This window comes from Ctenopharyngodon idella, chromosome 18 (assembly GCF_019924925.1).
Source record: "Ctenopharyngodon idella isolate HZGC_01 chromosome 18, HZGC01, whole genome shotgun sequence".
NCBI lineage: Eukaryota > Metazoa > Chordata > Actinopteri > Cypriniformes > Xenocyprididae > Ctenopharyngodon > Ctenopharyngodon idella.
The window spans coordinates 23,651,237-23,673,167 of NC_067237.1; the positions used below are offsets into that span (position 1 = coordinate 23,651,237).

A 21,931-nucleotide genomic window follows, 5' to 3' on the forward strand; every position below is an offset into this window, starting at 1 on the left:
CACTAATGAGTGGTTTTAAACGGGCCTGTACTGTCTGGGCACAGGCCAGCAGGGACACTACGGCTCTTATGGTGCTGTGTTAACATTTCACAGCTCAACACTTGTCTATTCACCCTTTTCATATCCACAGAACGGTGAGCACCGAAGCAGCAAGTTTTCTTGAGAGGGCCCTCAAACGTAGCATTATTTCATATTGTGAAGAGATAGTGGTAATGTGCTGAGGTGAGCGTCGCCTGTCAGAACGCTGAGCTCCTGTTGCTATGTTGGAAGGGTAGAGTGAGGGTTCATCTTTGGTTCCATTTTTGTGTTTGTTATTCTGCATTTCAACGTTTCTGTCCAATTATGAGTATTTTTAGTTTGGTTACAGCTCTTGAGCAATTTACAACTAAAATAAATATGGGATGATGAAGACTGTCATCAAGTGTAGCCAAGAATCACATGGACTAAATCACTTTCATGGTATGAAATACCTCAAGGACAATGCAAAAAAAGTGAAGTAAATATGAAAGAAAAAAAGAGCAGGAAAGATGTACGCAACATGATTTTTGTGTAAACAGTGGGGTTTGCTTATTATGCAAGCGCTAATTTCCCCCCAGGAGCTCATTAGAGCCTTGAGTGCAGCAGAGAGAGGCCCCAATCACCCGGTAGAGAGAGAAAGAGACAGAGATAGGGAGAGAGAGACCAGCCAAGCATATCTACATCATGAGAAAGCACAATGAGACACACTGAGAGTCATTGTGTCTCTATGGCACACACACACACACACACACACACACACACACAGCTTTGTCAGATTTCATTTTAGTGAAATGATTAGTTTGTTCCTCTCTAAAACCTGTAGGCGACAATCTTAAAATTTCAAAGCACAGAATCAGATTAAGAAAAATAAAAAGTACCATTTAATTTTTATTGAATTAAAGAAAAAAACAATGGTTAATTGATTAAAAGGGAGGTTTTTGTCTGCTAAATATTCACATATATTTTACAATCAATGATAATAAAACTTTGTACTTGATAGTATTTCTGATATAGTTTCATCTTAGCCACATTTTTGACCGAAACAAAAACAAGAAGCATTGGTAGTTGGACAGCAGCCTGAAAATCCACACACAATCACTAAGTATTAACACTGAAATACAGAAATACAGAGAGTCGACCAGATTCATTTAGGCATTGAGTATATCATAATCATATAGAAACTTTTTTATGTATTTATATATCCAGTATCCAGTCTTCTTGTGGGGATTCAGAGATCCTTCAGTCATGACAGAGCAAAGACGCCCTCTCAGAGACAAGAAAGTGTGAGCTGGAGGAAGCCAGAGAAAGAAGGGGCGACTGGACTGAGAGGAATGACAATGGCATTTTGAAACTCACAGTATGTATACGTATGGAGAGAATATACAAAGATGTGACCTGTGTGAAATGGGGGTCTGGGCTGTTGAAGGACAATCCTTAAAGCAGCTGAAGACTTTTGAGGGTGGATTGGTGATGGGATGAGTAAGAGGGGGGTGGGAAGGGGTACGATCCTCTTTATGCTTTCTTTCCAACTTATTTCAATTATCATAAGGATAATAAAAAAAAAGTTTTGGCTGTCCAGAGCTGTAGTCAAGCAGCAGAGCAAAGTGAGTGCGACTGAGAGCCTGCCACACTAAATTTTCTCTTCCTATATGTTTTCTTTACATTCTCGCTATCATTCTATCTCTCATCCGCCCCCTTCTATCTCCCACAAGCCGGCGAGCTAAAGAGCAATAGTCCTTCCGTGGCGTGCCCCTCCTCTACAGAGGGAAGACCAGGAAGCCGGAGAAGGTGGAGTACTTCCAGCCGCCCATCAAGTTGCCTCGCTCCAGCTTGAGGTATGCGCGGTCACCTTTCTCCATTTGAATCAGGACGCCGTTACTGGCCGCTTCACGTGTGACGTCCTGATCCCCGGCGAAGGCGGAGATCACTGGCCAGCCGTTGTGCATCAGGCTCACCTGTAACATGAAAGCATTTTGATTAGCGAGAAGCACCCTATTGCTGTTTCTGTTTCTTTTCTCTGTCTAATTTTGCTTAAAGGAACTAAAAAGTAGAAATTAAGCGGAATAAAATTTGTATAAAAAAATCCCAATGGGACAACGGGAAACTATAACGTTATTAGTATCAATCAGAGCCCGTTTTAATCTTCTCACCAACAATAATACATGTAATCTATACACTCTTGTTCCCTTTCTTTTGCAGGCTGACAAGCCCTTTGATAATACAGTAGGCAGCTGCCTATGAAATCATACACTTGATCAAAGCATTTATGGGCCTTTGCCAGAAGAAATGAAAATGGCACATTGCTTTATTTGTGTCTATTTTTCTATGCCAACCATTCTCAGACCGAGCCAAAAGAAGAGCGAAAATGACATTTGATACTGCAATGAGGAATGAGCTTGTGGTTATTGGAAAGGCACCTTTGAATGTTGTGCATGACCATCAGATACACAAAATCCGAGGCTATCAATATGCAAAAACACTGTTACACCATGAGAACGCACTCTCACAGATAAAAACATACCCTCAAAATGCATTTGTTCACAGGATGACAAGTGAGAATATCGTCATGCACTCTATATCCTTTTTCACCTTCCAAAAAACAAACTTCCAGCTTTGAGGCCCTTCAAATACATGTAGAACATACAAATGGACCATTGTATGAAAGAACCCAAAAATGAGATGTGAGATAATATGAACGGATCTCTCAACACGCAATTTAATGCTGCATTTAGCGGAACCGACAGCTTCCTGTCCAAATGACGCTGTGGAGTGATGGAGGACAGCCCCCTCTTTCTCTCAGTCCCTTTGCCTGTCTCAGTCATGCATAATGGTTGGACACGAGCGACGACAAAATGTTTTTCTCCCCTCTTTGTCATATCTATTCACAGGGTCATTATTTTAGGTCAGAGAGTAATTTTCTTAATTAACGTCTGTCACATCTGCGGGTTCAAAGAGAATTGTGCTTCACAAAATATGGGCAGTATATCTGCAATCAATATTCAAATGCATGGCTGTCTGCTGCTTTGTCTTATGAAAAATGTTGCGTGACAACTTTCTATGACAATTTACACTGCACTGTGCGTGTGCATATGCATTGTGACTACTCAGTGTGTATGTTAGTATCCCCAATGCTAACAAAATATAATAAGTGGTAACTAAATCATGTTTCTGAGTTTTATGATAAAATTAACTTACAATGAAAACAACCGACTAGAATTTTAAATACAGAATGTGACTACTAGATTTTTTGACACCTAAACCAGGCCAGAATTTAAAAAAGGGGGGAAAATTTTTTCCCCATCAGATCCCAAATGTTCTCAGATGAACTTGTCCTTTGAGTATTAAAGTACAGTACTCTGTGACACGATATAAAATTGACTGTGGGAATATGAGCTATAAGCTGAAAGAAACTGCACTAAAATTTTATAAGAGTTACATTTACACCCAATGCATGCAGTTCTCCTTCCAAACAATTCATACAGACACTTTGTGTTTTACTGCATTATTTATGGAGCTTTTCAGATCATTGTGTGTTTGTGTGTGTGTTTATCATATGTTCTGCATGGTAATAGAGAGGCCTGCTTCTCCCTCTCAGATCAACAGAGTGGAATTCATATTTTCTTTGAAGTGTGAAGTGTATATAAGAGAACAAAGGAAATATGTATTCTATCAGATAAAAAAAGGATTTCACACATAATGTGTTGTGTTACTCTAGCCGAACATATGTAAGGATCTGAACACAACTTCGCTCATTTAAAAAGTGGCACTTAAACTGACTGAAATTATGGTCTATACTAAAACCAGCATTAAATCAATTATAGAAATGAATAAGTTAATATGTTTTAAAAATTACAAATACGCTTTTTTGTTTGCTCTAGACACATTAACTAGGAATAAACTAAGCATTATTAGGACAATAGCTTTATTGTAAAGCAATCTGTTGAAAACACTGTTCTGTCCTCAAATGTCTGGCCTTTCACACTTAATGCACAGCACAACCTATAGCCAATAAGCTCTTCCAATCTTCTCACGTGATTTTGCGCAAAATCACTGCATCTGATTGCAAAAAATAAATAAATGTATATGGTACAAATATAATTCTTGTAATTCCTGTGAGTACTTAAAAAATAGACATATTGAAACAGGCCCTCCAACGCAAGACTATATGCACGTGTTTTCTCTTGTATTATTTGTCCTAATTAATAGCTGGATTAGAGAGCTTTGGTTTCAATATTTGTTTGTGTGTCGTATACACAGCTCCAACTTATTGTCTTCATTTAGCCAATGTTTCAGTGCATTTCAGAGATGAATAGGGAAATGTGTGATTTGCTTCTAATTTAGTCGCCGATCAGAGCGGAATAACGGGATGTAATTGTGAATCCTCTGAGAGATACGACGACAGTGTAATGATTCTGCGCTCTAATTAGCCAAAAACAGCATATATATATATATATATATATATATATATATATATATATATACACACACACACACACACACATATTTGTGCTGTGCAGACAGGAGGCGAATCTGTCACGCGTGTTCTCTGTCCATGGTCCTGAACACGCGCCAGTTTTGTCTACGCGCCAAATTTTAGGCTGGTTGTGAGTCTCGTGCTAATTGAGGGAATAAAAGAAAGCGTTCCTCTCTAGACAATTGAAAATTTTTCACATTTTCTCTAGCACACACTTTACTGTCCCACGCGCACCACAGAACACTTCAGAGAATTGTGAGAATTAAGGTATGAACACTTACCTGGATCGTTTGACGATTATACACTTTCACTACGTGGAAATTAAAACTGTATATCCCTTTGCGCGGGGCGAAGAAATTGCTCCTTTCCTCATCGAAACTTCTACCAACGTTCACAAGTACCTGAAGGATGATGCAGAGATCAAAATGGAAGTCAAACACGCAATAATAAGTAGGCTAATATCGCTTAAAATCGCCCTTTTGAGTCTAAGTTCTGTCTCTTTAAGTTTTAGGATGGACACTGACTGGTATAGAGTAGCAAAGCGTTTAAATCAGTTCGTCATTCATTATATATACAAGAGCAGATGGGGGATAGTTTTATGACACGAAAAAGAAGTTCACGGCTATTAGATATAATTGAAAAGCCATTAGCCTGTAATTGACCTTTGACGAAGTGGAAGGAAATATGACATCTCCCCAGATTACACACAGCCTATCAGTTAAAGGTTTCATTGCTGTGATATTTCTTTGATTTTGTGACCTAGTTTGTATTTGTAACCGTGACACACAAAAAAATCCTCCCGAAATTCACAACCGGCTAACGCGTAAAAAGTAACATTAAACAAAAGAAGTGGCTATTTCCATAGAGAAAATTTACCTGATCGAAATAGATCACCATTGTTCGATTGCTCATCTCCGACGGCTCGTGGTTCGTGTTCCTCACCACGGAAAAAGCCACTTTGGCGCTTCCAGAACGCACCGAAATCCCAAGAGCCGTCCCAGTGGGGTCCGAGGTGGGATTTGAGTCGCACACGACCAAGCATTTCCCCTCCAGTACGATGGGTTCTGTCTCGTTCTGTGCGTATGCATGGCACACTAACCACACTGCGCCTAGCACCAACGTCAACATCATGCCAACTTCACTCCGCACCTAACAGCAGTCTTCACGCTCAAATCCCAAACCAAAATCACTCCAAACCTGTCCTCACTGTAAAATGAAGTCCTTCCAAACAGTTCAAGTCAAGACTACAACAGTTTTTCCCCTCGTTCCCCTCTCAGTCCGTAGTGGAAGAACCGACTGAAAGCGGATCAAGGCCCTTACCGAGCTCGCGCGCAGTAGAATACATAGCGCGTGGGGTCCGTCTGCTCGCGCGCTCAATTATTGATATGTGAGATATTAGAAGTGAAACACAAAGGCTCGTGAGCGCAATCCTCCCGCCCTCCTCACTCTCCCCTCCGGGCCCCCAATCAGCGCAGGAGACGGTCTTTACTTTTCCAATCCTTTTCCAAGCCAGTGCACGGGACCGCCTCCTCTCGTGACAGCGCCGATGGGGTCCCACCCCTCAAAAGAAGTATCTTACAGGTGGACCCTAGTCAGCAGACAGAAGGGGATGACACCCCGATCCTCGGAAAATGGGGGCGCGTTATTTTGTCATCGTTTTACCGGACACAAGGACGCGATTTATTCTTCCGTGTTAAAATGTTACTCAAGATGAATGGATTGTGAGCGCGCGGAAACTCAGCGGAGGTTGTCTTCAAGAACGCCGGGTGGAAGAAGTTCACAAAGTTGTTTTTGCTCACTAACGGACACCTATTGCTGAGAAAAGGACACTTCACGACAGCAGTGATGCTTAGCTACACATTCTTCTACAGATGGACAAGCCAACTTTAAGCAAGCTATTGCGTTAAAAATAAATTTTAATAGAAAAAGATTTGAAAATGCGACAGTATTAATTGGTTAACTGTCAGTTACCTCATGAAATATAGCGGGAAAATGTAGTATTAGATTTAATGAACAATAAATGTAATTTCACTCTGAAAAAATGGGTTTTGAACCTACAAGTATGAATTACAATATAATTTACTTGCATCAACATTTTACTTACATTCTACAAGAAATTACATGTACTAAAACTATTTTTGCTTGTTTGTAAGAAAAAAAAATCTAGTAGGCCTAAGTTTTTTTACCGTTTAAAAATAGTAAAAATGTGTTGCTGGAACAAAATAGCCTAGTAAAAAAAAAAAAGAATATAGAATTTTTGTAATTAGTTACATAAAAGTTTAACATTTTAGGTTGTTTATTAAATTATTTCAGTGTTATGTTTGTAAGACTGGTGTTTCCTGTACTGTCTATAGGCCTGTATGTATTTTTTAGCTATGGTTCATGAAAAGGCCAGTTTTGATCAACGCAAGTCATGATTTGGCCTTCTGTTTATCCACCTGTATAATTATGGCGGTTATCAGTAACCTATATGTTACGAATCAGATTTTAATAGTCCAAGTAGCCTAGTATATTAACATCAGTTAATGACAAATATAGCTTGCAGTAATGAAATGTAAAATATACAGGCACCATAGTGCTACCACTGATTTTTGTCGTAAATTTAACGGGATTTTTGACAAATATAACACACTAGTAGAACTGGTCTAGTTATTTAAATCTATGTCAAAATCAATAGGCTAGCATATTATCGTTCCAGCTGACTGTAATATACTGATATGATCTGTAATAACTTAATTAATCTTTACCCTATTTTCTTTAGGAAACCTATAGCTATGTTACATCGTGAATACACTGGAAATTCGCCTTAAGATACTGACGCCACGAAACTTAGGGAGCATATGCTGTTGCTCAAAACATACCTCAGAGTTTGAACATGTTGATGGGATGTGGCGTCTGAGGCCCGCTCGACTCTCATTTTTCTGACAGGACTCATTCTGCGCCAGCGCAGTTCCTACATGACATTTAATAAATGAGATCACTGAGCAGGTTTTAGCAGGAAAAGAGACATGGCGAGCTAAACAAGAACAGAGGACGAGCTTGACATTTGAAAGAAACAGCGACAACAAAGCATGTAGGAGAATACGTGAGTTGAGCCGAAGAGTTCATTAAATTGGATGCCATCCTATGAAGGGGAAGGGGTTTTATTTTGGTTAGTAACATCAGACCTGAAGCTGGTAAAGTGATGAGTAATAAAAAAACATTATAATTGAGTCGCAGATATTTTGTGTGGACACAAATGGACACCTGCTGTTATGGTGAAAGCAAAGAGAATAAACAGTATCTCACCACCTGTATTTCACCGCTATATCTCAACAGGAGCAGACAGCATGCTGGTCTGGAGTCAGCAAGTCACCTATTCACTTTATCAAAAGAAATGTTCAAAAGAAGAGATGATGAGCTGTAGGCACAGCTTTAGTAAGTTCAGCCACCCACAAGACTGCAGTGGTTCGCTGTTTAAAAAACAACGATAAACCTACAAAAATTGAAAAGTGAAGTTTATTTGCTGGCTTAAATACCTTAAATGTACTGCTGAAATTTCAAACACGCAATTATACATTCACTGCACACTTCTGACCACACTGAATTTAATTCAGAAAATTGAACCAAAACTCTGAAAACTCCTGACCCATGTCATTAAAAGATCATACAATATACACAGTGGAGATAGATAGATAGACAGATAGACAGACAGATAGATAGATAGATAGATAGATAGATAGATAGATAGATAGATATGACAGTCGCCTGATGCTGTAGATGAACAATGAAAGCCAGGTTAGTGGAGCGTCAGGACAGATGTTGTCTTGTGACAGCTTCCCTGTGAGGAATGTCCTGTCACACTCCACATCCCGCAGGTCTTGTTGCATCATTCTGTTGCCTGTGGTGCTTCCATCTCCCGGCATCATGAAGTGAGAATGGTGTAAATAAAGAAATAAAGAGAGAGAGAAAGAGAGGTGTGTCAGTGACATGCTAGGCGTGACGGTGTGTGTGCTGGTGCCAGCTGGCTCTCAATGCCTGGCTGCTAGTGCGGGAAAACACCTCTAGTACATAATAACAAAACTCATGTTTGTCCAAAAGATGGCAAAGAAATAAAAATAAATAAAATCAAGGTAAGTATAAATCCCTCCCAGCAGAGTAAGACAACCCAGAACACAGTCATTAAAGAACAATTAGCATGCAAACACTTCAGATCTCAAAAGGAGAAGTTAACAACCAAAGTAATTAGCACACTAAAATATTTATCACCTTGCAAATGACATGTTTTCCCTGGGAGACTCCATAACTCCAAGCATTCCTTAGTTATTGTTTGTTTATGGAGAACTAAAAAAAGCAAGCTTCTCTGTACCTCGGCTCTGCACTTTGGTAACTAAATACAGACTCAATTGACTGCAAATAATCCTCCGAGCTAAACTGTTTTCGATTCCAAACAGGATTGAGAAGCATAACTGATATTGCTGTAAGCGTGTTTCCTTTTCCAAAATGAAAGATTGATACTAATCATATTAAAACTTGAGGTTGGTGCACTGTATATTTAATGAACCTTGTTCCCTTTTCATTTTACACATTTTGAGGTGCAAGTGATGATTAACTTGATTAGGAGAGGACTGAAACCAATTTTTTGCTGGTGGTAATCCAATCAAGAATGTAAAGCGTTGTAAATGCAATTTGACAAATCACATTAGTCTGTTATTGGCGGCCTGTTGGTGGCTCATCAGAAATACAGTTTCTGTCCTGTAGGCGATTAAATAATATGATTTTAAAAGAGTTTGGCTTGAGTCCACTCCGCCAGGGACACACAAGGACAAGGTGAACATCGGTGTCACTGCTTTAAAATATTTATTCTGTGTCAGCAGAGGAAAGGTGTGTATACAGTATTTGTGTTGTTTACCATTCAGAATGTATTTTAAATTCCAATTTGATTTTGAACTGAGGTAGCAAACAGGATGCAGAATTGCAATTTGATTTTGAATGCAGTGAAGTACAATTACAATGAATTTATATAAATAGAAAAGCAAAGCTTGTCAAGACAAAGTCTGAATGTTTATAGGACTTATGGACAGAGAGAATAAGACAGATACACTGTAAAACTCAATAAGTTAAGAATACTCAAAACATTTGAGGAAACTTATTACCTCAAAACATTTAAGTAAACTAACTCATTTTTTTTAAGTTAGTAGAACTTAAATTTTTTTTGACAAGTGGGGCGGGGCCAAGAGCCATGGAAGCGGAGCAAGGCCAGTGTGGTGCACAGGTGTCTCTCATTAACAATCACATCACCAACATCCCTTCGCTCCCACTAAGCCTTGTCCCACTCATCTTAATGTTGATTACATACAGTTCATTTACATAAACATCACATTCAGATCTTGGTTAAATGTTAGATAGCAAATAACACAAGCTATTATAACTATCAAAGAGATTGTCATTATATACTTGCATGTATATAATCAAACAACATACAGTATATATATATATATATATTTATATATATATATGGTCTTAAAATTTTGCAGCCCACCCTCAACCTAACCACAGGCTCTATTTTTCACCACAATGGTAACCTTACAAAACTAACATAACAGAACCACCTGTAAATCCCAAAATAGCATAACATTAAACACTAAGTTATGTCTCCCTATATTAATCTTGTGCAAAAACATACAAAAAAACACTTAATTTCAACATTTATTAATACAGTCTGACGCAAAGCATGCTGGGAATTAGAAATCTGCTGCAAGTCAATTCAATCATATGAAGTTCAGCTTACTACAATAAAATTTTGAGTTCACGCAACTTTTTTCTATTAAGTACAATTACATTTTTATTATTATTTGAGTGAAACAAACTCATTTCATTTAATTAATTTCACTGTTCGTTTTTACAGTGTAGATAGTATATATTCTTCAGTTCTGAATTTTGCACAACCCTTGTATACAGATGATACAATCCTAATCAAGTCAATGATGAAACAAACATACACTGAACAGTTAAATAATGCATGCTTTGCTCTCAAAGCCAGTGACAAACAGGTTAAAATATTCAAATTGTGCATTTTCACTCAAAATCAGAAAAATCATGCGTCTTAATCAGAGTTTGCTAACATAAAACTCATGAGAGTATGAGAGGCTTTTATCCTAAATGCATTCTCCGATTAGACATTCTTATCTAAACATAAAATATCCCTCTTATTTCCATGTTCCCTTCTGCTTTGCGCTGGAGTTATGGTGCACTCAGCTGGCTGGGAAAATAACCATTAAGGACTTGCAGTGCAATAGAATAAATATTGCATGCAGTGATATAGGACTCACTTGACTCTTAAAGAGACAGTCAGGAGATTCCTTAAAGGCAAAACTGCAGAAATCACTGAATCACTTTGATCTCCAACAAATGTTTAAAGGGTTAGTTCACCCAAAAATGAAATTTCTGCCATTAAGTGCTCACCCTCATGTTGTTCCACATCTGTAAGACCTTTGTTCATCTTAGGAACACAAGATATTTTTAATGAAATCTGAGAGGTTTTTTTATCCAGACGTTCTACGTTGCTACGTAGAACCTGGAAGCGCTGAACATAAACAGCATAAGAAAATGACAGGGGAGAGAAGAACTTGTTGAATAAAGTTGTTATTTTTGTTTTGTTTTTGCACACAAAAAGTATTTTTGTCGCTTCATAACATTAAAGTTGACTATTTTAACAATGTTTTTACTACTTTTCTGGACCTTGAATGATGGTAATTACGTTGCTTTCTATGGGGGATAAAAAAAATTCTCTGATTTCATCAAAAATATCTTAATTTGTGTTCCGAAGATGAACGAAGGTCTTGCGGGTTTGGAACGACATGAGGCTGAGTACTTTATAACAGAAATTTCATTTTTGGGTGAACTAACCCTTTAACTATGAACTAATTCAATGAATGGAAAAGGTTGTGCCCTCTCTTGATTTGTCATACTTTGTCACAGCAATTACACATAAGGCTACGAAGTCTCCATAAGGTAAAATCTGAAGCATACAGCACCATAAACTTGTTATGACTCATATGACATTGCATATAAAAATAGAAGGCTGTGTGTGTGTCCTGCTGCATTTAATATTAGTCAAAGTGGTTCTCCTTCAGAATAGGATGGGAGAAAGGGAGGAGAGATTTAGATGAGGAGGGAGGTCATTAGAATAATCATTTAAAGCAGCGGCGTGCGAGTCCTCGGTGTGCGATTCACTTTTATGGTTCAAGATGTCTCCCACCTGGCACACAAACAATAACCCTCTATAACAATAAAGACGATGCTTTACACGCAGACACATCCGCACATGTGTACCCACACGAGCACTCTGAATCACCCTGCCGAGCCCGGCGAATCTGCTGCTCTGGCCTTTTTTTGGCTCCGAGGCCTCCGGACCCCCCTCCGCCTGTAACGCGTGTAATCATGGCTTTCATTTGGTTACAGGAGCGGAAGGGCCGCCCAGAGATGGCTAGATTAAATCTTCCATGTGTCAGAGGAGAAGAGAAAACAGCATTGCGCTGCCTAGGGAGGGCTGGTGAAAAATAACCTGTCATCACTTTCGCTGGTTTTGGCTGCTCTCTCGGTGCTCTATCGGTTCGGTTGTTCACTCACTCCGTCTCTCTCTGGGTCTAATTCGTGAGGCGGGGTTTTCAGGGGACAAGGTGAGAGACGCAGGCGGTCTGTAATAAAGAGAGACAGCCTGATAGGAGGCAGATGGAGGATAGGGGAGAAGGAAGCGAAAGCAGGAGAGAGAGTTTGGGACTGGGAGAGAAAAGAGAAAGAGACACTATGTGCAAAAGAGCAAGTCATGTAATATGAGGAGTATTTACCTCTGTTATGGTGCTACTAGAGACTCAGCTGCATAGATGCTCATGCATATCTGAGCAGTGTTGGGCTCGTTACGCAAAAAAAATTAATTTATTACTTATTACTAGTTACTCCTTTCAAAAGTAGTATTATTACTTTCTGGCGACAGTACTAGTTATATTACTTTTCCTTCACTACCCACAGAAGTTGTTATTGTGTATCTTCCCCCAAAAAATCTGAAAACAACATATTTCTGCCTCATCATTTAACCAAAATCCACACTGGATCGTAGTCATTAGTTATTACAAACACTCAATGGTGACTGATAGTGACTTTTAAGTAAAATTGTTGTATTTATCTCATTAATTGTCATGTGTAGCTTAAAGCTAATTGTATCTAATTTCTCTGTTACCCATATACTATTATATTTCATGATGTATTTTATTAAAAGAAATCACATAAGTTTGTAAGAAAATGTTTCGTATTCCAAAAAGATTTTTGTAGTAATATAATTTATATCTGGATCAGAGGGATGTGGGTGGGCAAGCCATGTAATGCCAGAGTAACGTAATGCCACAACTTCCATAATGCCACAACTTAAACAACGGTGTCCAGATCATCTTTTCCATGACAAAATCAATGTAATGGCAATATTTCCATCCGCTGAATGTAAGCTTTTCCATATTCCAAGCTTGCCTGCTGCACTGGTGACTTCATGTTCCTATGTGAGTCGTGAAAATTATAAAAATAAATCTAGGAATTATTGGATTTCAAATCAGGGGTTGAGGCATCAAAAGTAACTAAGGTTGTGTCTCAATCAGTTCCCTAGTTCAGTAGTAAGGGCACTGATCAAGCAGTTGGCCATTTTAAGGGATGTCTCAATCGGAGAATCCTTCCAGGGCACTGAAACGTTCACTCCCTAAGAAGTTCCACAATGCACCGTGAAAACCAGGGAGCATCGATGCTCACTCTGTTCCCTTAACGGACGTTCTGAAACGTCAAACTTAAATCACATGAGCCATCTCACTACATATAACGACGCACGATAGATGTTTTTAAAAATACAAACCATTATTTTATTATATTTCAGCATAAACATACATCACTAGACAGGTAATGAACATAATCTAGCTAACATTTATCTATCTATCGTCTGTCTGTCTGTTGATCGATAGATAATCTAATCACCGTGTACTAGTCACGGTGCAAAATCTCATAATTGTTTCTCAAAAAAGTTTAGTATTTTATAATAATTTTCTCAACATGGATAGTCTGATGGGACTCCCTCTTTAACAGCGTGTGTGAAGCAATTTCAGAAATAAACTTTTTTTAAACAGTATTTGCTTTCTAGAATATATTTACAATTATAAGGGCTTTTTTTTCTGGCCATATTTAAACACACACAGGGTGTGAGTCCATTTACTTAAATCACTTTGATTTACTTTAGTCAATTAACTATCTGAGCAATTATGACTGTTATGCATAAAATCAAATCAACATCAAATACAAGAATCACTGTTCCTCAAATCCAGCCCTGGAGGGCCACTGTCCTGCAGAGTTTAGTTCAGACTCTGATCAAACTCACCTATCTGCAATTTTCTAGTAACTCTGAAGACCTTGATTAGTTTGTTCAGGTATGTTTGATTAGGGTTGGAACTAAACTCTGCATGGCAGTGGCCCTCTAGGACCGGATTTGAGGAACCCTGCTGTAAGTAATGCTCAAGGTATTGTAACACAATAAATGCTCTGCCAGATTATATTTTAAATAACCAGCATTTCCCTATGTTATATTATAGAGCTCTCTAATGTCACTGTAGATTTTGATCTTTTTTAAGTTTTTGAGATGTTGACTATGAGTTAGCAGCACGGCAAATACAAACATTTGATGTAGTGTCTACAGAGGCACTGAAACCATAAGTAGAAAGGCCTAGAATAGAATATAAAAACATAAGCAGAAGATATTTAAGATATAGAAGAGAAATTGACTAGGGGAGCCTGTTTTACTCGCACATTTGATCTATTTTACATAATTTTTTTTCACAGAAGTAGCTCACACCACTAAACGGACCTGTCATCTTGTTTTCTTACTAGAAAATGAATCAGAAGCATGTGCAAAAAGATGTGTAAAGAGAGAGATAAGGTGAGAAAGAGAACTTCTAGTTGGATGAGATGTGAAGAGACACCAATAGAGAGCTTGAGTACACAGGTCATGCTTTGAGGTGGTTTAATTATTAATGCCATAAAGTAATAGGTTTGTTCTAAACCCTAATCGATAATTATTACATTTCTGCACAAAACTTGTCCGTCACCCAGGGCTGTCGCTACCTTTCATGAGGGCCCATATAACAACCTTAAATATTGTTGCTTTATGACAACAAATTTTGCAAGTAAATGGGAAAGCACCACTCTCATAAAATAAAATAAAATAATAAAATCAAATAAAAATCTAATTAAAACTGTGTAAAATCTGGTTTTAGTTTTAAGTACATTATTTTAAAAGTGTTTAATTGTATTTATTAATAAGTGTTCACTGCAAATCCAGTGAAACAAAAATGTTTTAATGACAATGAGGGGGAAAATAACTGGGCTGTATAATAAAGAGCATGTTTATTTAATGTGGGTGAGGGTAATGACTCTTTATCCATGATTGCAATATGTGTAAGGGATAGTTCACCCAAAAATGAAAAATTGCTGTTAATTTACTCACCCTCAGACCATCCAAGATACATTGAGGTCTTAAGAAGCGAAACGATTGGTCTATGCAAAAAACTGAACATTATTTACAGCATTATTACCTGTAATCCACAGCTTCGGCAAACGGTCTAAAAAATCTTCCTTACTGTTCTACTGAAGAGAAAAATGTCACATACACCTTGGATGGCCTGAGGGTGAGTAAATTAACAGCAAATTTTCATTTTTTGGATGAACTATCTCTTCAAGAGGTCAAAGTTTGCTGGTTAGTGTGACCCAGTTCTCTCCTGCTGGCAGATGCTGTAACTACACCATATGGCAACAAAAACATCTGTTTCCATTGTCGACCATTCAAAATATCTGTATTCTAAATAGGGTTGCAAAATTCCAGGAATTTTCAAAGCTGGAAACTTTCCATGGGAATTAACGGGAATATATGGGAATTAACGGAAATTAATGGGAATAAACAGGGAATTTGCAAAATCGCAGGTTAGCCCATAACACGGTACTTAAATGTAGTTAAAAAAAACATCTTACAGCATAATATTGGTTAAAACAACCAGATTTAATGCAATTTCAGTTGAATTTTTACCCTGCACATTCCTCAATCACATTCACACAGCACACTACTTACTGCAGAGCTATTGAGGCCACACCCCATGCATGCACTGTGCATTCCCCCATGCACATTTGATATAGAATAAAAATATAGAAAAAACAGTAATATTGTGAAATATAACTACAATTTAAAATAATGGTTTTCTATTTTAATATACATCAAAATATAATTTATTGCTGTGATGCAAAGCTGAATTTTCAGTATCATTTCTCCAGTCTTTAGTGTCACATGATCCTTCACAAGTAATTCTGATATACTAATCTGATACTCAATTATCAATGTTGGAAACAGTTGTGCTGCTTAATATTTTTTATAATACTTTTTTCAGGATTCTTTGATGAATACAAATTTAAAGAACAGCATTTATTTAAAATAGAAATATTTTGTAACAATATACACTACCGTTCAAAATTGTGGGGTCAGTAATTTTTTTCTTTCTTTTTTTGAAAGAAATTAATACTTTTATTCAGCAATTATGTGCGAAATTGATAAAAAGTGATATTAAAGTGATATTGTTAGAACAGATTAGAGAAGATTTCTATTTTGAATAAATGCTGTTCTTTTTAACTTTTTATTCATCAATGAATCCTGAAAAAAGTATTACAGGTTCCAAAAAATATTAAGCACAACTGTTTCCAACATTGAGTATCAAATCAGCATTTTAGAATGATTTCTGAAGGATCATGTGACACTGAAATAAATAACACGTATTGCTGCAATAAAAATTAATTGAATGCGAAAAAGAAATAACTGTTATTTCATGTTATGACCAAACAAAATGTTTATATTTATGTTATTTATATAAATTTCCCAAAATTTCCAATTAATTCCCATAAAATCTCATAAATTCCCGTAAATTCCTGTTAAGTTTCCAAATTGGAATATTTACAAAATTCCCCAGGTTAAGTTCCCGTGGAAAGTTTACGGAAATTTACCGGAAACTTTCCGCCCCTTTGCAACCCTAATTCTAAACAAATAAAATGTTTTGCTAGCAACATTTAAATGCAAAAAATTCATTATATTACAGCAAATATATTGACAGTTTTATTTCTGAAAGGCTCTCAAAAGTGAGGAGAGGTGTCAGTCAATAAATGGGAAAACAAAGTAACTTAGTTACTTATTTGAAAAAGTAACTATTTTGATATTTCGTAATAGTAAAATACATAATATTTTGTTGTAAATTTAAAAGTTATGTGTTACTTTACTAGTTACTTGAAAAAAGTAATCTGATTACATAACTCACGTTTACTTGTAATGCATTACCCCCAACACTGGTTGTCATGATGTAACAGCCTGCAGCTAAAATAAAAAGCTGGCTCATGACCAAAGACTGCAAGGTTTAAATTACTTCCAGGTCGTCCAATTCAGATGAATGCGGATATTAACAGATAGCTTTCTCCGGGTATTATAGACCTCCTTGGGGAGGACTGAAGTTTGCATAGCGTGTTAAATGCACAGGTGGCGTGTGATCACACGGAAGAGCAATATGTTTGTGAGTACTTCTGTGTGTGTATACAGTCCATGAGCATAAACGTCTCACATGTGAGACACCCCGGACTGTTTGTTTAAATACTGTAAACACTCGACAGCCCCTGTTGCATGCAGATACAGTCAGCACTCAGCACATGAGGTGTGGATCCTCAGTAAACAGAGTATAGGAGTGGTGTGTTGACAGAAAAGATCGATACTTGGGTAACTGCTGATGGGAAACGGAACAATCTTCACTTCTGATCCCTCTGTAATAACACCTGCCAGTGTCACAGACACACACATGCTTGTCAGTCAGCCTGATGAGCATCTTACAATCTCTCCTCAATATCTGTGTGCACATTAACGCAGCAAACAGACACATGGACATTAATAAACATTTGTGAGATGTTGTTAAAATATTGTTGAACATGCACAGATATTAAATTACATGTGCATTAATAGACATTTTAAAGAATAATTGAGTAGAAACAGGCTAAAACTCAAATGCAGTCATGCGTGTAAACACATGCTCATCAGGTCCAGTCTGAATCATTGGGATGGGGGCAATGGCTGCTTTGGGGTTGAGTCAGCATGAGGGTCTAACATCTCCAGCTCTATATTCATTCCTGTTGGCAACAATTGTGAACGAGTACTATGTACACTTGACTGAATTCATGAGGGACAGGATTCGAGTGGGAGAGCTAGATTGGATGGGTACTTTTGGTTGTCAAGCATAATAAAGTCTTAAAAGTTTCACTCAAATGTCTTTCAAAGATTGTCACCAAGCTTTTATTTTTCTTCATTATGTAACGGCCACTTTTATCTTCATATAGAATGTTTCACTCTGAAATATATCAAATTACAGAAGTAAAATATGTTGTGAACACTGTTTCACTTTGCACTAACATACACAGTTCAAATGTTTGGGGTTGTAAGATTTTTTTTAATGCTTCTGAAAGAAGTCTCTTATGTTTATCAACCCTGCATTTATTTGATCAAACTTACAGTGAAACTGTATTTATTTTTAATATATTAAAATGTAATTTATTCCTGTGATGGCAAAGCTGAACTTTTAGTAGCCATTACAGTCTTCCGTGTCACATGATCCTTCTAATATGCTGATTTGCTGCTCATAAAACATTTCTTATTACTATGAATGTTGAAAACAGTTGATCTGCTTAATTTTTTTTTTTTTTTTGTGCCAAGGACGATCCCATACCACGAACAGCTCAATATTTTCATATATAAAGAATCATTTATACTGTGAGAATAACAATAATCATGATATAACATTTAAAAATGATTGATTGAATCATTTTTAAATGTAGTATAAGTACAGTTTTTAGAGTTTGAAAAGCACACACAAAAAAACCCTGGCTTACACTTGTGTTCAACATCATTCTTGTTTTCTATTTCAGGAAAGGAACATTATGTACAAAGGCATTCTGAAATGAGACTGTAGAGAGATGAATTGCTCAGGTAGCAATTTGCATTCTGAGAGTGTTAAAAATGTACCTTATATGATTTTGCAGATAAAAAGCAGTCTGGTTCATACTTCCTAATGAATCTAAATGTATGCAAAGATATGAGTGAACTTGACCATGGTAACGTTGCACTGAGAGAGGTCTTCCTAAAGTGCATTCTTTATCCACATTTAAAGAGAGAGTGAGTGAGTGAGTGTGCGGCACAGCCAAATAGACGCACTTTAGCTTTTCCAGACCTCAAAAAAAGAATCACTAGCCATGTAGGACAAAAAAAAAAAAGAAAAGTAAAGGAAGAAAAGGAAAACAGTAGATGAGTGAAAGGAGAAAATACGATGGAAAAGACAGAGATGAAGAGGAAGGACAGAGATGTGATGTCATGGTAACAGAAAAGTGTTGTTTAAAAGGCTGAGAGGAATAACAGGCTGAACTTGAAAATACAGAGAAGACTGACTTGAGAGTAAATGGAGCTTTTTTTCCCACTTTTTCTCAGAAACATTTAAATGAATAGTTCACTAAAACAAATTAAAATTCTTAAAATCCTTATCTTCAATTAATTCCAAAACCATATGAAGGAGAAACTTTGCAGAATGCCCATGCTGCTCTTTTTTGTACAACAAAAGTAGATAAAAGACAAAAATGGACCACAAAATCATATAACTTCTTTATTTGAAGTTGGCGTTGAAGTGGTCTTTATTCTAAGTGTTCTAACGCAGTATAAAGTGTATAATAGCAGTTCTAAGGAATTAGTCCTCAGTTTTGAATGTCCTGAAAGGTCAAATAAGATTTGAATGGTTGAGTGGTTCAAGGTAAATTTTTTCACTTAACTTAAACTGCACCCTGCTCCTCACACACATGATTGTTGTATGGCTTCTGGAGATCTATGAACTACATATGGTCATTTTTGTCTTATTTGAAGCATAGCAGTATCAGGGTCATTTCCTCCGAGGAGGCAAGGGAGGCAGTATCGTATCTTATCTTATCTCTCTTGTGCCTCCCTTCAGCTCATAGAAACAAAGCAGAGCCCCCAAAGCGTGCGGTGGGTTTAGTGGGGGGTAATTGAGAATGAGTGGGGGAAAGTCACGTGAGAGGAGGCAGTGCCTCCATCGCGCTATTGGATATGATCTGTTATGATTGGACATGATTGGTTCGTGCGATAAATCCCGCCTCTTGTTTTCGTGCGCGTTCTCGTCGAATCGGCCTGAATGAAGACAGTGATGGCGTTAATGGGAAGACTAATTAAAAAGTAAGTAAACAACTGTCACTTAGATATCACCGCTTTATTTCATGCAAAATCAAACTCGAAATGGCCTGAAAACATGATGGGTTTTTAGTGAGCAATCAGCGTGGTGAAATTAAAGGTACATCTTTGTGTCTGTGAGTGAGTGACCAGTGTGTACAAGCTTGATGACTGCTGAAAATAATTTGACTATTAAAAAAGAAAAGCTGAATATTAATTTATAAATAATATATATTGTTTAAATTGTTACAGTAAAGACTTTAGTTATTAATTTTGCAAAATCTTTTCATCACACACACACACACACAAAATGTAGTGAACGGTTTCCACAAAAATATTAAGCAGCACAACTGTTTTCAACACTGATACTAACAGGAAATGTTTCAAGAGTACCAACTTAGGATCATGTGACACTAAAGCCTGGAGTAATGATGCTGAAAATTCAGCTTTAAGGGGCGTGTCTTGTCATTAGGTGAGAGGTGACTGTGTTGCATAGTGCGTTCGTAAATTTGGGGGTGGAGCTATAATGACAGGGGTGTGTCCTTTTGGGTAGGGGTTAGTTTAAATTGTAATAATATTTCACAATATTACTGTTTTTACTGTATTTCTGCTCAAATAAATGCAGCCTTGGTGAGAATAAGAGACTTTCAAAAATATTTAAAAAAAAGTACCAACCTCAAACTTAAAAGTACAGTTGAACACGATGTATTACGCTATGGTGCTGTGGGCATTTGTGGCTATAACCTCATATGACTCATAACATATGTGTCCTAAACCTGCTAAACAAGCACACACATTTGATTACCACAGGATGGTTACACAGGAAGTGTAACCAGCATAATAGGAGTGTACAATCAATCTACTAGATATGAGAAAGAAAGACATCAACATTAAAACAATCCCCCATCCATGTCTTGTTGTCATTTTTTTTCTGTCTGTCTACTAGTTTCTCTTGCACCTAAATCGTAATTCAGAGTCTTGTTCAATAATCTCTTGTTCGCTCTTTTTAAATACACCACACATCTCTCTCTCTCTCATTCTTTCTGGTGGGAGAACAGAAACAGAACGGCCTCCTGCTAGTTGAATGAGGAGCAACTCAGTACAGCTGGAGAAAGGTCACTAATGACAGGCCTTCAGCACGGCTGTCAGAGTAGCCCACAGATATCTCACACACATACACAACTGCATCCACCTTCATTGAGCCGCTCAGAGAAAAAGGCATAATAAACTCAAATGATAGATAGTGAAATGGATAAGCAGATGAACAGACATAAAGGACAAAGGAACAAAAGAAAAAAGGGCAAAAATAAAGATAAATATGTGGACAGATAAATGATGGACAAATGAATACATCTTGAGTCAGATATCCGCTCCATGCTAGTGAAGAAATGAAGATCATATTAGACATTTTGTTTAATTGTTGCCATCTAGTGGACAAAATAGAAATTAACTGAATAATCAGCTTAAAGATCCTATCTATTCTTACCAAACACATTTCCCCCCTCTATTATCCTATTGAAAAAGGAAGTTTGGGTCAGACATATCAAGATATAATTGAGCTCCTTTTTTAATTAGCCACAGCCATGAAACATCATTTGCTATATATATCATGTAATGTTTGCATCAATATTAAAGCAAATAGAATGAACTACTAGCCACACAATTTTGATTTCATAGGGTCTGTAATGGGGCACTATGAGTCTCCTTCTGTGGCACGCATCTATCATCACATGATGCACATATAGCCTACACACACACACACACACACGCTCACTCAATCACATTCACTTACTGTCACTAGGTCCATGTAGCCTCAAGGCTTGTGTGGCTATAGTGAAGCAGCGGTTCAGCACTACATCATACTGTCCTCTGTCAGTGATATCACATCTCTTCTACCCTCCAGCCACTCGCTCAGCGTCACCAGACCAGCAGGCCCACATCCAGCCTGCTACAACTGTCCCAGGTCTTGGAAAGACTCTGATGGGATCAGACACTCAAAGGCCTGTGGTCACAGTCTGAGATAGGGATAGGCCACAATGGTCGACTAGTTGTTGGATAACGATTTTTAGCAGTGGTGTTTTAGCATACTGACCATTCACTGGTTAAAACTCTCTCAGAAAAGTTGTCTTTAA

At 37.5% G+C, this 21,931-nt stretch overlaps 1 protein-coding gene across 1 annotated transcript; it reads right to left on the minus strand.

The window, feature by feature from the left end:
- Nucleotides 1-888: 888 nt before the first annotated feature.
- Nucleotides 889-5,957, minus strand: cbln1 (cerebellin 1 precursor). Its single transcript, XM_051870170.1, has 3 exons — nucleotides 5,369-5,957; nucleotides 4,774-4,893; nucleotides 889-1,973 (listed from the first exon to the last, which is right to left on the minus strand). The coding sequence occupies exons 1-3, from the start codon at nucleotides 5,621-5,623 to the stop codon at nucleotides 1,776-1,778; spliced, it is 573 nt and encodes a 190-aa protein (XP_051726130.1). The 5' UTR covers nucleotides 5,624-5,957; the 3' UTR covers nucleotides 889-1,775.
- Nucleotides 5,958-21,931: the final 15,974 nt, after the last annotated feature.

Excerpts from the sequence above, each read along its gene's own strand:
- cbln1 (XM_051870170.1), bottom strand. The coding sequence starts at position 5,623 with ATGATGTTGACGTTGGTGCTAGGCGCAGTGTGGTTAGTGTGCCATGCA. Across the intron at positions 4,894-5,368 it reads TGGTGATCTATTTCGATCAG|GTACTTGTGAACGTTGGTAG; the intron begins GTAAATTTTCTC and ends ATCATCCTTCAG. Across the intron at positions 1,974-4,773 it reads ATAATCGTCAAACGATCCAG|GTGAGCCTGATGCACAACGG; the intron begins GTAAGTGTTCAT and ends TTCATGTTACAG.